The sequence below is a fragment of the Camelus ferus genome, chromosome 8 (genome assembly GCF_009834535.1).
Source record: "Camelus ferus isolate YT-003-E chromosome 8, BCGSAC_Cfer_1.0, whole genome shotgun sequence".
Taxonomy (NCBI): domain Eukaryota; kingdom Metazoa; phylum Chordata; class Mammalia; order Artiodactyla; family Camelidae; genus Camelus; species Camelus ferus.
In genome coordinates this window covers 37,008,177-37,025,702 of record NC_045703.1, presented here as the reverse complement: position 1 = coordinate 37,025,702, position 17,526 = coordinate 37,008,177, and the positions used below count along the sequence as shown (strand labels likewise).

At 38.4% G+C, this 17,526-nt stretch overlaps 2 protein-coding genes across 3 annotated transcripts in view; one reads left to right on the top strand and one right to left on the bottom strand.

Moving 5' to 3' along the window:
- The window catches only part of MCM9 (minichromosome maintenance 9 homologous recombination repair factor), an 89,889-nt gene that overhangs the window by 17,899 nt on the left and 54,464 nt on the right, over positions 1–17,526 (top strand). For both annotated transcript variants that reach the window (XM_032484782.1, XM_032484780.1), the window contains exon 7: positions 975–1,094. In XM_032484782.1, coding sequence (XP_032340673.1) covers positions 975–1,094 — 120 coding nt within the window. The remainder of the gene's footprint in view (positions 1–974; positions 1,095–17,526) is intronic.
- ASF1A (anti-silencing function 1A histone chaperone) lies at positions 3,385–16,508 on the bottom strand. Its single transcript, XM_032484783.1, has 4 exons — positions 16,250–16,508; positions 10,553–10,668; positions 6,520–6,696; positions 3,385–5,235 (listed from the first exon to the last, which is right to left on the bottom strand). The coding sequence occupies exons 1-4, from the start codon at positions 16,356–16,358 to the stop codon at positions 5,023–5,025; spliced, it is 615 nt and encodes a 204-aa protein (XP_032340674.1). The 5' UTR covers positions 16,359–16,508; the 3' UTR covers positions 3,385–5,022.

The window sequence follows — 17,526 nt, the reverse complement described above, 5'->3', positions numbered from 1 at the left end:
GTAGGTCACGCATTTCAGCAAAAGTTACTCTAAGTGTGTAATTATGTCCAAATGGCAGAAAGCTCTTCTGTGGTTAACACACTGAACTGACCAGAATGTTGCATAAAATAGATTAGGGCCCTCGTATAGGACATATGAGGGCCATAATAACCAAAGTCTTAACCAAAAGACTAAAAAGATATTATTGTAAATCAGGCTGTTATTAGGGACTCTAAAACCATATAGTACAGTATAGTAAGTATAATAAGGTTTTTGTGTATTGTATGTTTTGATTACCTACTGTTTGCAAGGCACTCTGCTAAATGTTGAGCTTAAAATAGATTTCCCTATTAATGTACTTAGAAAATACTTGAATATTACTGAAGAAACTTATCAGTGAGATAATATATACCACAGGATATTCATATATTCATCTATGTTATGTTTGAAAAATAAGAGTACTTTAAGATAGATATTTCATTAAACTACTTAAGTTTTCATAGAATGAAAAGGTTCTCAATTAACTGTTAGAATCATAAGTGATCTAGTATTTTTAAGGTACTTATAAAGTCCTGAACACTTAAAAGTACTTAAAGAAAAATAGAGTAAAATGCTTGTATGGCTGGATGGAAAGATTTAATCACAATAGTTTGATATTTAAAAATAGATTAGATATACTGAGAAACTTCATAAGCCAAAATTTTTTGAAAAATTAAACATAGTCCTAAACATCTGGAAATAGCACAAAATCTGTTAAAAGAATTTAGATTTTAAATGTCACATTCAGAAATTAATTAAAGATTATTATTTAGGATGATGTTAACTTTTCTAAAGATATTCTAGTTAAATCCTTCCTTGAATGACCTTAAGCAAAAGCACTATGTATAATATAATTTGTGTTGGGCATGCCAGGTGGACCATGTTCTTTTTGATTAACTATACTTCTGAGTCTTTTCACAGAAATTAAAAGCTTTACATTATTTACATTTTTCTAGGTGAATCTCATCTTTTATTGGTTGGGGATCCTGGCACAGGGAAATCTCAGTTCCTCAAATACGCAGCAAAGATTACACCGAGATCTGTGCTCACCACAGGAATTGGATCTACCAGTGCAGGTATTTTACGCGGCAGTTTCAGTTAATTTAACGTTACTACAGAAGTTAGCACAATGGTTGTTTTCTTATGAAAAAGTACCTATAATAGGATAAATGTCAAGATAATTTTTGAGTTACTATCAAAAATCAAAGTAAATATGTAGCATTACTTTTGTAGCTCCAAGAAAATATTTGAAAAGCTCCACCTTTTGGAAAAGTTATTTTCCAAAACTTATCCCATCATTCTTTTGTGTCTTCGTTTTGAATGATCCTATTCAGTTTTCTCATTCTCTAGTGATTACCTTCATACATACTTATGCAGCATCTGTTATTCTGTGAAGACCCAGCAAACAATGTTGAAATTAAGTAGGGAAAAAAACCTCACTTTTATAAGTAGGCAGATGGTATAAACCTTAAGGCATTTTCCTGCTTACAGATCTCACGGGCAACAGTAGTTCCTACTGAAAATTCTTAGGTAGAAAATTTGTCTTAGCACATGGAAAGCATACCTTCATCACTGCAGTGTGGAGCTTCATTCATACACTGTAATGATTCCTCAACAAGTAGATTTAAAGCCTTTGCTGATAGAAATGTCAAGATTTGATTATAAAGTGACTTTAGGAGAAAATTATTTTAAAAAACATGTTTTGATGCCATTTTGAATTTTTCTATTTTGATTGGGGAAGTATTTCTCCTGTTATAGGAGAAAAGGCTTTTGGTTTGATACATTTCACAAATGCTATTTGTCACTTGTTAGGAACGCCTAATGTCTATGGCCTGTGCTCAAATCTTACAAGAAGCTTATACTTTAACACTTATCACAAAGCAGCAAATGCTCCATTAACAGTCCTCTATAACAAGGACCCCGGTTTAAGGTTGTGAAACATAACTAAACAGTATATGAAGCATTGATGAGAAGGGATTTGCGGATTGAGTAGACAAGTTTTAGGATACTCAAAGGGAAGGAGGCAAGAATATATGAAGAACACTTCATGTGCACTTAAAAATTCTTATAACCCAGTGTTCTAGAGTTCTGTATTAGATGATAGTAACAACAAATAAAGTTGTTTCCCAAGTGGAATGATGTGGAATGTTTTCCTAAGTTCGTTATATGGAGTGTCAAGAAATGAATCCAAGTTAATTTGTGGACAACTAGTAATTTCAGAGTATTTGGACAGTTTTAAAGCAAATGGCTACTGAATTCACCATATTAGCACTTTTCTCTTTTTTTTCTTATTGCCAAGATCATAATCCAAATATGAGAGAAAAGATGGGTAGAGGGAATATAAATTTCAGAACTGTAGAAAAGTAATTGCTACCTCTCATCTATCCAGAAGGACCAAAGTAGCCTTTCTTCAGACTGTATTGTAGTCCATTTGAGGGTCATAAAAAGTTACTTCAGTGAGTTAAAACCAGCACTTTGAAAACAAAATACAACAAAAGATACCAGAATATACTGCATACAGTAAAGGTGCACTAGTAAGAGTGCATTTTCATGAAAACTGTTAGTATAAATACATACTTTCATTAAGGGGTTATATATATATTTATATATATATTTTTGCCATGGAATGCAGTAAAAAGTTTTGAAAACTGCTACCATAGACTTTCTTGGTAAAACTAGAAAGCCCAAATCTTCAAATCTGAGGGTAAGACCACATGGAAGCCTAAGGTTATATTTTTTATTTGGGTTTTTTTTTTTTTTTTTGAGGGAGGTAGGTAATTAGGTTTATTTACCTATTTTTAATGGAGGTACTGGGGATTGAACCCAGGACCTCGTGCATGCTAAGCATGTACTCTGCCACTGAGCTATACCCTCCCCCAGAAGCCTAAAGTTAGAGAACGTTACAAGTGAACAAGTGCATGCATGTTTCTCAGACTTCTGCTTGTTCTGTCAGCTCAAAGGATACCCTCATTCCCTCCAGCCTACTTGCCTACCTCTTCTGTGGCATAAGGAATTTTTCATGTTTCTCTTAGGACACAACTATTTACTATGACCAAAAAGCAAAAAGACAGTTCTAAACTTTCTAACTATAATTCAGTGTCTGTCTGTAAGTAAGGCTAAATAGGAAAAATGAAAAATCTGTGTGCTACAGTTTCTTAGTTCCTAATGTTTGAATACGAAATCTTTTAATTTTAAAAATTATCTTATAGAACTATAACAATTTAAAATGAGATATAATAGTTTTTAAGTCTCAAACTTCTATGAAATTGGCTGTTTTACAAATTGATATAAAAACCTAACCCTTCAATGTCAATACAAACCAATCATAATTAATCAGAATAAAAACTCAGCAGTGAATTGATTTGATAATTTGGCTTATATATGCTTTATTTCTAATATTGTGTTCCTGTTATATTAATCACTGAGCTCTTGGTTGGAAATTATTACTTTTATTTTCATTTTAATATTTTAACATTTTCTTTTAATTGCAAGTAGACAAAAATGAAATTTTCTTCATATTGTTTTAACAGCTGGACATATTTTACTTTTAAAGTCTATGAACTAGTTAGTGGACAGTATTTTAATAATATGGTATATTAAATTTCAAAGTTTAACATTTAGCAAAATTTTGCTTCACAAATTCACTTTTTAGAATGACAGGAAATATATACAACTTAGAATCCATATTCAGACAAATGCCCCTTTCCCTTCCTCAAAATAAAAGCTTTAAAAAGTGCAGTATAAAAGTTTTAGATATGAAGGCACTGCATAACTGCATCATATGGCTAATGTCTTGCTTACCAGCAAGAATAATGAGAACATTCTACACTTAATTTAATGGAGAATAAGAAACTTTTTTGAGGAAGGACCTAGCTCTCATCAAAAAAAAAAAAAAAAAAAAAAAAAAAAAGAAAAAGAAAAAAGAAACTTTTGGTCCATTTAGTTAATGCATTCCTTTCCAAGACTGCTTTTAAAAAACTTATCTGGAAAAGCTATCTAGAATATGTTAGCTACAAATATGCCTAATCTTATTGTGCATGAATGTCAAGGGATATGGAGAAGAGTACATGTGAAAATATATATAGTTCCAAAATAGTAACCTATCTATTATGACAAAGCTAAGTATCTTTCCAAATCCACTGTTTTTATATAAATGCTGCTAACAGATGACCTATCAAAACACTTTTAAAGAGTTGAGTCCATAGTATTTTTATAAATCTAATGAACAGAACCAAGTCATTATACTTTCCTATTCTTAAACTTAGGGAGTTTGTATCTGTTCTTCACATACTGAATTCCCTGGGTAATAATGATGTATGATTCAGGAAGTGTTCTGATGTCCTAAACTGTTATAAAAACAAAAATCATAACCAGAGGACCTTATAAACAGTTAACCACATTTGTTAACTTAGAAACCAAACTGAATGCTAACATTACACGAACCGAATAGCAGCTACAAAAGGCTTCAAGGTGGCCTGGAAAATCAGATTCTAAAATTCTTAGTAGCATATAGTCGACTTCAAGTCTCTTCTTTAAGGACATGCCCCAAAGAAAGAATGGAAAGTTGCCCCTTAAATCAAACCAAATTATGTGTTATCACAGGAAGACACATTTCAGTTGATGCGAACTCTGTTCTTTCAAAAGTTAGTAAAATAGTGGTCCAAAGATTATTGTCCAAGAGGCTAAGACATCTTTACAACCTGGTCTGCTGCTTCATTTTTCTTTATAAGTGCTTTAATTACATATAGAGAAGAAAATAATATATGTTTTAATCAGATTAGTTTCAGAACAAATAAAATAACACATTAGAGAAAAAAATTACTTAAAAATAGTTGTATTTATATTCCACAATTTGCTCAAATACTGGTTTTCTTATAAACTTTCTACAGGATGTTTTTTAAACAAATTCTTCACATTGTATCTTGACTATGTACTTACGGAATTTCAGGGAAATAGTTCTGTATGTTTTTATAGCTTAATTTGTACTAAAGGGATGGCAGGTGGTCACATGCAGTCCATGTGGGATTCTAACATGACATTTAGTGAGTTTTCTGATGTAGACCATCCCTTTGATGCTGAAGGTAATGCATCTGTTGAAAGAAGTGATTGTAGATTTGGATTACTGCTCTCTGCATCTTCCAGTTTTTCTGTGTTATCTTCCCAATTAATGTGGAATCTGGTGACTCTGGGATTGGATGCTAGAATGTTCCTTTGAAGCTAGAGGAAGGAAATATATAAATGGTAAACACTAAGAAAGTTAGATCACCATATACAAACAGACCTTAGTAGAATGGTTCTTTATATTAGCCTCCTAAAAGGCTAAGTTCATATACAAAGTGTAAGTCAAATAAAGCATTTTAAACATAACTAATAAACAAGGACTAAGGCTGCAGCAAAGGAATTATTTTGGCCAAATGGAAGCAAGATATGGAAAACCTGAGGGAATTATTCAGATCTTTTAATATCTAACAAAACAGATATCTAAGTCTATACTTGTTTCCTAAAATGGAGAGAATCTCTTGACTGCTTCAGAGGATGCTTTATTTAACAAATTAACATGCTTTCTAGATTGGTGCGGTGTTTATTCTGTAATATTTTCAAGGAAAATGAAAAATTTCCCCAAACATAGCCCCTCATTATTAATGGTTTCCTACCTTTTAATTATTATGGCTTACTCTTAGAAACACTATTCTAGTTTCTCCTCTTTTGCTATACAAGGAGCCATACATGTAACAAATTAGAAATGGAAGGCTCCACATCAGAATAAAAAACATTCCAGCCTTATTATCGGAAAGGAGAACATTCCATTCTACTCTCATGTAATTTTTCCTGCATGGTCTGGCAGATAGTGTGATGTTCAGTCTCACAAAAATCACCAGTTACTAAACTATTACAGTGCCCAATGGAAAATTACAAAGTACTCAGTATTTTTGAGAATACCTGAATCACAGATTTCAGCTTCTCACTCAGAAGCTAAGCTGCTTTCACCACGAGAAATATTTAAGACCTTTAGTTTAATCTCTGAGAATAGCAGATAAAGCAGGGCAAAAAGGTGTTCTGAGACAACAATGTTCATATGAAAAACAAATACAACCCCCCTCCCCCATTTTAGGAAGTTACAGACAAAAATAGTATTGAATAATCAGTACAACAAACACGAATTTGAATGTCCTAAAGATTGAAATGGATAGAATCATGATGTTTGGGGAATGCCATACTGAGAGCTACTAAGAAAGGCCTGTTTCTCACAGGAGGCACTTTCCATTTTCTAAATCATCAGAGACTCTCAAGGTGCCTGACCAACATTAATTACTAATGACTAATCTGGACATAGGGTTTGAGGTCATCCATGGTAATGGAACAACAATTAGTTTGCTCAGTTGGCATAAGCACCTCAAATTTATTTGGTCTCAAAGCCGTTTTCATAATGTACTATGAAATAGTAATTGCTTAAAAAATTATATTGTAAAATTGATGAAAAAGGAATACACAGAAAATTACCTTGGAAAAGTCTGGTTTTACTGGTGGGTTTTCCCTTAATTCTGTCTCGGTATATTCATTATTTACATAATAACCAACTCTAATAAATTCTTGACCTCGATAGGTACATGTAATTAGCACAACTGTTACACCTACTGCATCTGCATCTGGAATGAGTCCTGGATTAGGTGCATCAGCCTAGAATAATTTAAAAAGAAAAGAAACACACATCACAAAAGGTTGTTAACTGCAAGCAAAACTGGAGTTCTGGTTACACTGAGCACCGTCAGTTAAGGGCACAGCAACCAAGACTTGGAAATCATACTGGGAAGGCACATGCTCATTTTTGAGACTTGACTTATAGCTAGAAAATATAGTTCATATGTTTCTCCACAGCATACCTAAGTACCCTTGGTACTGAAAGCATCACTACTTCTAGAGGAAAATAAATGTGGCATGTGATAGTTCATGAGGGATTATGCAATTATAAAACCTTTTATAAAGTATGGTAAACAAAGCAATAGTCTTATTGATTCCAACCTTTCCCAGTCATACCTTTCAACCTTTCAGACCTGAATTAGTGAATATTCAGTTATCTCCACACAGCCTTTTGGCAGCAAATGTTTCTTATCCAGTTTCCCAGGACACACATTCTCACTCCCACCCCTCACAGATATTCTAATAGTTAATTAATATAAAACTGAAAATGGAATGGAAATGGTTACATAGCAGATTTTTAAAGAATACTAACAGTTACACACTATGGAAATTCAATGAAGGTAAACACTGACGGTGAGGATGGTGAGGCATGAGAGCATGACCGTTGAGTGGTAAGTGCATGAAGTCCCAGCAGATTGGCTTACTCTTGTCTGGGCCTGACTAAGCACTTCAGCCAATACCTTAGCTTGGGAACACTCCTGGCTGGCATTCTCAATCAGGCTATTATCATAAAAGACTAATGATTACTGTATATACAGGTGACACCAAACAGCATGAAACACCCACCTAGTCACTGAGACTAAAAACCTCTGTCACCCTCAGCTTCCCTGCCTCCTACAATTAGTCTGTCTCAACGTTTTCCATCTCTGAAAGTGGGATTCATGTTTTCATCTCTTACCTGGAATATTGCTAAAACTTCCTTACTGGTCTCGACCAGCATTAGCTACTGAAGCACAGATTCATGCCTATCCCTTCACCAGGTTTTAAAACCTCAGGTGATTACCCTCATTTCTAAGAGATTAAAAATCTCAGTTCTTTAAAACTTTGTTTCTAAGGCCCTTCACCGTAGGTCTCCAACCAACATCATACCCCCTTTAACTCCCCATCTCTTGTTCTAGAAATGTAGGTTCCTTAGAATGGAATGATAATCTTTCATGCCTCTGTGCCTTGCATATACTGTTCCCTTGGCCTGAAAGGTCCTTCCCTAACATTCTGAAAAATTCATCTTCTAAAGCTTGCATCAAATGTATCCTCAACAAAACACTTTCTAATTCAAAGGTATAATTAATAGCATTCTTTAGGACCTCATTATTTGATATAAATCCTCTATTCATGTATGTCCAACCATCTTAATATGTTTACCCTTTAGTCTTCCCTGCGAGTCTGAGCTTTATCCTAGGTGGGAGTCACATCAACCTCATCTTTGTAATCTCATGTTTGGCATAGCTCTAGGCACATAGTATATACTTAGTATTTTGAATTCATTCATAACTCAGTTCCTGCCCTGACGTGGTTTATGATCTCTTTGGAGAAATGGAGACAGAGGGCCTGTCCTGAGAAGACGCTCTTTGTCTTTGGGTGGAGATGGTATTTCAGTGCTATGGGAACTTTCCCCCGTATTGCTTCCCATACCCTCAGGACATTCGTTCTAGGCATGTTTGTGTTTTAAAATTCGTTTGCTAAAAGATTCAGCTTCAGTAAATTCAAGGAGAGAAGCCTGCATACCTCTCAGATCATTCAGGATGGGGAAGTGGTAAGCAGAGATCTTTGACTCCAAAAGCAATACTAGGCAGATGTCTGGGCACCTTCCTGCTAGCCCTTGACACACTTAGGAGAAAGGCATGTTTATTCTGAGAGGTAAAATCACAGCAGACCAGAATACTATGGTAGTTTCTTTAAAACATAAAACAAAAACTATTTTAGTCCCTTTCTGCTGATAATGGTAAATTTTGAAAAATGCATAGGCTGAACATATGATCTAAATCATACTGTACTTCATTAATATCTTTTGGCAACATGTGCACAGATACCAAGGTAAAAATCACTGGAAAATCACTAGAGGGAAATAGTTTTGAAATATTTTTTTTCCTACAACAATCTAAGCCAAAAGCTGAGGAGTATTCTTAACAATATAAACACATAGAAAAGATTTTTAAGGGTTTGTTTCTAAAACATGACACTTATTTGCAAGTTGTTTTTTTTTTTTTTTTTTTTTTTTTTAGCAGTGTCAAAAGGCATCTCACTACATCTCAAATCAAGTTTCTTGCATCACGAATTATCATCTGTGAAGTACAGGTTCTCCAGGCTTGTGGGTCAAAGCTAATACCACTTCTTTAAATAATAATCTCAAGAAGCTGAGAGAATAAAAACTTAGTTCTAATTATAGAAATAAGGCATTGTCTGTCAGTGATTGTACTTAACTGCTTTATTCCTCATAACATTCTTAGGAGGTAGGATATTACATTTTATAGACGACTGGAGTGGCTAAGGAAGGTTGGGAGCCTGTCCAAAGTCTCACGTGGCTATGAAGCAGTAGAGCGGGATCTGACCCAGGTCTACAACTGCAGTGCCTCCCCTGCCAGGCTTTCTCTGATACCCACATCTTTCACCAAGATTATGCACTCACACAACTCAGGTTAACAGCACTTAAATTTAAGCCTTTTAGTCAATATATTTGAACTTTTCTTAACCATTTATTTAGATGTAATAGAATATTTGTTGCTTTTTAACAAAAAGCACTAAGGCTAGGAGACTGAGATTATGAATTCTGTATGTAAGAGAGGGGAGGGAGGGGGTAGCAGCTCTAGAGATTCCATATGTTTGAATGATTCTTAGCCCATATCTGGTGGGATTATTTGACCAACAGTATTCATTTAAATTGGCCCCATCTTTGAAGTGAGAAAAGCAAGAGGTCAGGGATAGAAGAGTTCGATTCTCTTTCTGGATGAAGTCTTTTCAGTGGGTTCTACTTAACTAATGGGACTCTTGGGTAGAAATACTTGTAACAAAATTAATAATAGTTTTTTAAAAGGTTTTGGCTAGTTACTCTTTGGACTATTATAAATATCTCCCTCTAATAAATATGGATAATTGAGAAGTGACTGAATAGTTTTATAAAACAATTTGACATAGATTAAAAGATTTCTGAATACAGGAGATAATGTCTGAAGCCTTGGCACAGACCTAAAGACTGTCAGTGGTATCTGAGAACAAAATTTACATTAGTAGAATTTCCCCTCACAAATAATAAATATAGGTGTGGATTTGTAACAGTAATCCTCTATAAGAAATATAGATTAGATGCTTTAGTAGACAACTAGACTTCATTTAGTTCCGGTGACCCAAGATCTTGCACATCTCTATCTTCTAACGTACCTGTTAACCTAGCTGAATTACTAATTATGTGGAAATAAAGCTGTTGTATCATCACCATCCCTCATGGCTGAAACCATAATCTGAAGATGCGTGTTATTAACTGTATCCGTTAGTAGTAAGCATTTTGAATTCCTGTTATGAGCTGCTGGACAGCCACCCTGAAGGTCTCATACTAAGGGACTATTGACAGGAAGAGCCCAGAATTAACTACCATGTGTGCCCTGACACAGTATAAGGTTTACCACATGCTGTGCAAACCCTGAAGTAAGCACTGCAGTGACATTTCTCGGCACACAAAATCAGGAGGTGGCATTCCTTATGACACAAAGACTTATTAAAACATGATAGAAGCAGATAAAAAGTGAATACAGCAGACCCAGACTGATTTAATCCAGAAGAAAAGGAATAAGGACCATTTGGAAATGTGTTTGGCATACATAATTACCAAGAATCATCTTACCTGAAATACAAACATATGCCTTCCTGCAGGAACAGGGCCCACTAAAACAGAGTCTAAAACTTGATCGTATTCTTCACTTTCTGCAGAGCCCACATAGATAATTTTCCATTCCAGGTCTAGGGTTAAAAACCAAAACATTATTTCATATTCAGTAATTATTAAAGACCATTTGAATGTCCACTTAACCATTTACTGGCTGCTAAAATTGGCTTCTCATAGCAAAAAATCCAGAAAGGCACTGAAGTGCTCCTTAGAAAATTCTTACGTTTCGTACCAGAATTTTCAAGATGCTGTTTTGTGAAATACTGGTCCCCTAGGCAGGGATCCTCACAAAACAAAGCAACGTGGCCAGAAACTTGGGGAATAATACAGCCTTCTCTTGAGGATTCACAGAGTACACTGGCAGAGCAAGTAGTCTGTAAAATCCTTCAGTAAAGAACACCGGTAACAATAATCCAGTTTTTCCTAAATTTATTTAGCTGAGGAATCCCTCCCCCTTTTCTGTATGTCAGCTTTTAACAATCTGCTAAACACCCTTTGGAAGGGCTTCCCCATACTATGTTGCACAGATCCAAACCTTCAAAGAGCTCCAAAGTGGAAAAATCAGCATTTGCAAACTTTCCTTGTGGCTCAGAAACCCCTTAGGGGCTTCAGCTCAACTGTTAAAGGTCCAGCCAGGTTTTTCCCTGTGGCACCCCTTCATATCATATATTCTTTACATTGGCAAGAGGAAACCAAGAATCCTTACACTTGATATATCAGAGTATATATAGTGGGAACAAGACAGAATAAAGTACAACCTAAGACACTGTAGGTAAATCAATCATTATATGTAATTCAGACTTTACTGAGCACCTTTTATAGTGTGCTCTGTGAGAAGAACCCAGAGATGAGTAAAGGACTAGCCTTCGGGAGGGGCCTCCTCTTTAGTAGGGGGACCACTCTACAAACACAAATCATCACTGAGACCTCCTAGTCCTCTTAGGGTGTTTGGCACTGTGTAGCCTGGTTCTTGGATTTACTACACAGAGACTACACCAGCACTCCCAGAGGGGTGTTTCTGGGTCACTTGTGGAGAATCAGTTACTGCTACCATGTGTTATTTCTGTGTAACTTTGTAGATATTTTTCTTCCCTAAACAGATAATAGTATAGGTACTACTTACCCATACTGTATTATAAACTGCAATTTATCAAACTAAAAGATCCTTAAGTGTATACTTTCTCTTTTAAGCCAGTAGTCATTTTCTGAGGACCTATTATGTCACGGTTCTGTCCCAGACCTTGACCGCTTTATCTCCAGCTTCTAGCACATTTCTAGATGCAGGGTCCTGCATATGACATCTCATGAAATCATCTATTTGTTGATGAAGATTAAGAGAGGGAACAAACAATATGAATATTAGTATAAAGATTTTTAGCTTTTACAGTGAGTGGCATGGGAAGACCACTGGACGGTTTTGAGTGGAGTGACATGATATAACTTTTTCATTTTAAGATGGTCATTTTGCCTGCTGTGTTCAGTACAGACTATAGGAGGCCAAGGGAAGAAACAATAGGATAGCTCAACTGAGACAAGAAATTATGGTAGCTTGGACCCTGTGTAAATATGGTGGAGAGAAGCAGTAACATTCTGGATAAATCTGGAAGATAGAGGCTATAAGAACCATTTATTTTTATATTGGACATGGGAGGGAAACAATCAGGAATTTGAGACACAGAGTGTAAGTGGAGATAATGAATAGGTATGGTAAAAATTTGGAAACTGTCAGCATGTAAAGCCTTGAAAATAGTGGGATTCCTAGGGAGTGGTCCTAGGGGCTCTCTAAAGTTAAGAGGTCAGGGAGATGAGGAAGAATCAATAAAGTAAGTTACAAAACTAGTGGCCAATGAGGTAGGTAACTCAAAAGTCAAGTGGATAAATGGTTTTAAGAATAAAGGCATGTGCAAGTTACTAAACTAAACCAAGTAAGGATAAGGCTAGGAATTGTCACATAGAGGTTTTCATAATGTTTTGTTCATTTCATATGTATTTATACTACTATGTATAGTGCTCTTGGCCTAATTTGTATAAGTTGACATATTTGATCTGGCATAGGAACATGGTTATGACTTGTGAACCTACTTTTATAAAATACCTACTGTGTGCTAGGCATTGGTCTCGCCACTTCACACTTGTTTAAACCTCAAAAGCTTTGTATCATTTCGATTTAATCATACCTGTTACACAAATAATAAAGTTGAGACTTTGAGAGGCTAAGTAATCTACCCCAAATTCACATAGCTAGTAAATCAAAGAATCAGAATCCAAGCTATGTCTCTGCAGCTTTAAAGCCTAGGCTCTTTCCAAAACCCTAAGGAAGACAAATTCCTCCCTTTCTAGCTCTCAAATTAATAGTGGAATAAAGGAACTTAATTCTGGCAAGGGGGAGGCCACGCAGATAAATCCAACCTTAACAATTATAGGCGGTAACTCAGGGAACACCTACCTGTATCTCACTTTCTATGCTTATGGATACGTCCTGTAGCTACTGAGATTGAAATGCTCAGTACTTATTGATAAATTAGCATCAGTTGTTTTGTTCTTAACTTTTTTTCTTTTGAACCCAGGTTTCATTCCCCTGCCCCCTGTATTTGAAACAAGGGCTAGGGTCAGATGTTTTTACACAGGTTATCAATGGAGGGAGTTTACTTATTTATTTAAAAAGGTAACTGTTTCATTTAATCATGGTGATCCAAGCCTGCAAGGATTTCCATTTTGATGGGAGTGAGGGAAGTCACCAAGGGAATTTGAAACTAATTACACTACTTGGGAAGACCTGTGATCTAGGGGAAAGTATGTAGCACCATTCAATTCTGGTACATTGTAAGTATGCAACTGACAGTAACTATAATTATTGATATAGATCAATTAAAAAAAAGAAGGCTCCATTCAATAAATAAGCAGAGGATCAGCAGTCCACAGAAGGCATAACAAAGAAAGCAGTGAAGTCAATCGAAACTTGGACAGGCTTCGTGACCATCAGATCAAACACAGCCAAGGTCTCCTATCAGACTTACAGGAAAGCCTCTGTTTGAATCTGTGGATTGCTGTCCTACCTCTGTATAAGTCTTATGGTAGACACCACTAAAGTCTCTTTAAGAGTAAGCACTCCTCAGGGCTTTTTCTGAAGCATAGCTATAGGGCAGCTTTTAAAGGAAAGTGAAAATACTTGGGAACTACTGACAACTTAAAAGCATGAAAAATGGCAGCCAACCTCTGGCCTGGGACTTGAGACAAAATTATAAAGTGAAAATTTCTCTTCAGGATATTCTGTAGTTTAATTTCAAGAACAAATTTTTAAAGAACTGCAGTATAAAAGAAGGGACCTGTAAGAAGCCTTTGCTAAGTAAACTCAATTTCCTTAATCCACACAGCCTCTAGGTGGAGTACATAAGCATGGCACCTTTTTGAAAGATTCCTTTGCAGCTTCAGTATGACTCAGCTTAAATTCTTTAAAAAAAAATACTAAATGCTCAGTATAGGTCCCCTAGGAAGTGAGGTGGTATACAAGTCGTAGTTGGTGTATTCCTGACATTGGTACTGCAAAAACTATGATGTAATTCAGCTGGGTTCTGAACAGCTCCCAGTTAGATACAGAACACAATTCTGCTTCCACCAATGGCAGGTTTCAACTATCCAAAGTCAAAGCCCTGTAACAACATTCTGAATCATCTATCTGCCCTGTAACAACATTCTGAATCATCTATCTTCCTTGTTCAGAACTGGCTCCTAAAATGAAAGGCATCACTTGAGAAATACCTGTAATTTCAAGAATTTCTAATGCCTAAAACACTGTAGTGTAAGTTGTAATGGACTAATCAATAGTTTCTCTTGCATTTGTCCATTTTTATATTCAATTGGTACTAAAAATGAAAAATTAGTCTAGAAGGTATGAACTTGGGTCTGGTGGCTGAAATGCTTTATGGTGGTACTACAGAAAATAGTTTGAGTACCGTAGTAAGAAAAATTCCCTTTAATTTTATTACCAATGGCCTACTTAGGAATTAGTTTAATAAATGAATCTTCCTTCAAAATGTGCCCTACTTATATGTGTGCATATAAGCTTTATATATGCAGTAAAACTCAATGAAGAGCACAGACTAAAGTATTAATTATGGTTACTTATAGGAGTGAGATGGGGGAAGATACTGAGTACAGAGGACTGTTACTTTATATATGTCTGTACAACTTTTAAAAAGTTTATTACAATGAACATATATTGTTTTTGTAATTTAAAAAGTTAACATCCTACACACATTTCATAGAAATTAAAAACTAATTTTTAAGTGAAAATGCTTTACACTGCCTTGATTAGCATAATTTAAAATGCACTGTTAAACATATTTGTAAGTTCAAAGAAATAGTCCCCTATTTAATTGTAAAAATTACCATTGATAAAGTTAAATTTTTCCCCCTCAAATTTTGAAAATGGAGCACTGTATTATTTTAATAATATCGCAAAGATAAGACTTTCACAAATTTTAGCTTTCTAAATATTTATTACTGCCCATATTAAAAATTTTATCTTTTTAAAGGGCTTAAAATGTAATTAGAAAAAAATAGTAAAAAATTTTGCATTGCCATCAGGACTTTACCTTTTACTTCCTAGCCCAGTTTGTGTCTTATGTTCAGGGTATTTGGATGTGGACTTATTTTAATTTGATTTCGACACGTTCTTGAAGAAAATCTTCTTTCAGACTACTTAGAAGCCAGTGATTAAGTCCTGGAAATTATTTAAATGCCTTACTTATTTCTGCTCTTGGGTTAAATGTAACTTCCTAGCTTAGCGATATTTTTCTTCCTGAGAGAGAGGAGAAAAGATTTCGGTCATTAAGGATGAGGAGTCCACGTTGGTCCGGGCGAGCCTGCGCGCCGGCATCTCCGGGCGCCCCGAGCATCCCGGGAGCCGGCCGGGGAGCACCCGTGGCCCCCGGGGAGCGCCGGCGCCGGCCCGCGGCGCCGAGGGGCCGAGCCTGCGCCCGCCTCCCCCGCTGGTTGGTCGAGGGAGCCAGAAATCAGCGCGAGGACAGCCTCGCTCTCCTCCCCGAAGCGGCCGGGCATGGCCACCCAGGAGAGTACGGCAACTCCAGCGTAAGCCCTAAAAATGGATCTGCCTCTCGCTCGGGGGCAGGAAGGTGGGCAGGCGCGGCGCCGTGTTCGTCACCCGCGGAGAGGAGGCGTCGTGACGCCGGGGTCGGTGGCCCGATTCTCTACTCTTGGTAAGATGGCTCCGCTGCTAACTCGCCGGCGAGACCACACACACACCTCTGCCTCCCCAGCGCCTGGCCCGGGCCGCCGGGGCTGCCGAGGCCGTTCGTGGCTCGGGGCCAGCCCGGCGCGACCCCCAGCCGGCGCCGCGGGCGTGAGTGCGGGTCTCGCGAGCCGCCCGCCCGCCAGACAAAGCTGACAACATGGCTACCTCCGCTCGAACAAGTTCCTCGCAAGTTGAGCCCCGGCAGGCGCCACGGCTGTGGCCGAACGCCGCGCGCGCCTCGGCGGCCGTCGTCCATCAACTTCAAGTTTCCCTCCGCAGAGCCGAGCCCGCAGCCCTCCCGGCGCCGAGCACCGGCCGCCCGCGCGAGGCCGGGCCCGGGAAACTTTCAACGTCTGCAGCCCGCAACTGACAGCCCGGCGGCGGGCGGGCGCCCGACTCACCTTCAGACAGGTCCTCGATGCACTCGAAGGTGATCTCGAACTGGAATGGGTTGTAGAAAGGAGAAGGGTTATCCAGCACCACTACATTGTTCACCTGAACCTTTGCCATATTTTGAAAAAAAACACAAACAATGGGAACGGGGGCTCGTTGCGGCACAATAAAGTCCAGCGCGCGGCCGCTCGGGAGAGCGCAGACCCCCGCCCCGGCGCCGGCCCGACGTCGTGCAGCGGCGACTTGAGAAACTTTTTTTTCCTCTTTTTATTTACACGGGAACACTCCACAGTGTTTTGCAGCTTTCCTATTTCACTAAACTACAGCCCATTCTGCTCTGATAACTAGCAGCGTTGCCCGCGATTGGCTGCACCCGATCTCTGACCCTCCTCCTCTAGCGAGGGCCTCCGCGGCGAGCAAGATGGGCTCCCGCTCCCGGAATGGACTCGGAAACTTTAACTGCGGCTCCACCTGCTGGTGTGGATTAGGACAAAGGCGGAGAACAAAGTGAGTGGAATACGGGCTGGGAGGCCCGCGCGGAGGCCGCCGCTGGCGGCGGGGGGGAAGGGCGGCGCAGGCCCCGCCCCCGGCCCGGCGGCTCCCGCGCCTCACGTCGGGCGTGGCCGCGGCCGCGGCGGGGCGGGGCCGGGGGAGGCGTGGCCACGGTGGGGAGGCGTGCTCGGGCGGGCACGGCGGCGGAGGGCGCGATTCCGGGCAGCGCCCGCCTCTTGGGTTAAGTGTGGATTTCTTTTTTTTTTTTTTTTCTCCTTTTAACGCTCTTTTTACACCAGTCTAACGGCTGTGCTGGCTCTCTGCTGAATTTAACAGATGTGAATCAGTTGTCTACAGTAGGTTAGGTTCAGCTTTCTAGATATTGGGTAATATTTGAGGTAGTGAGAAGGGTTGGTTGCAGTGGAAATAAATTGCATTTTATAGACTGATGCCAACTCAGAAGGAGCAAAGCCATTTTGGAAATCTAGTTCTTGGCCAATATCAGCGTTTGGGCACGACAGCACCGTTAGTAAAATAGATACAAAATGAAGGGTGAGAAGACACTTTCCACACACTGTGGAATAGGTAATATCTGGGCTGCACCAGGGTCGTCTTCCTCCCATTCCAATCTGGAGAGCCTGGAATAAGAAAAAGATTACTGGAGATGTCATCAGTTACCCCCCAGGTTTCTGTGGTGGGCATAGCGGGAACATAAAAGGAGAAAATGGAAGTGTCAGGAGACCAAAGGGCAACAGATTCAACAGAGAAGGGGAAAGGAGCCATAGAGACCACA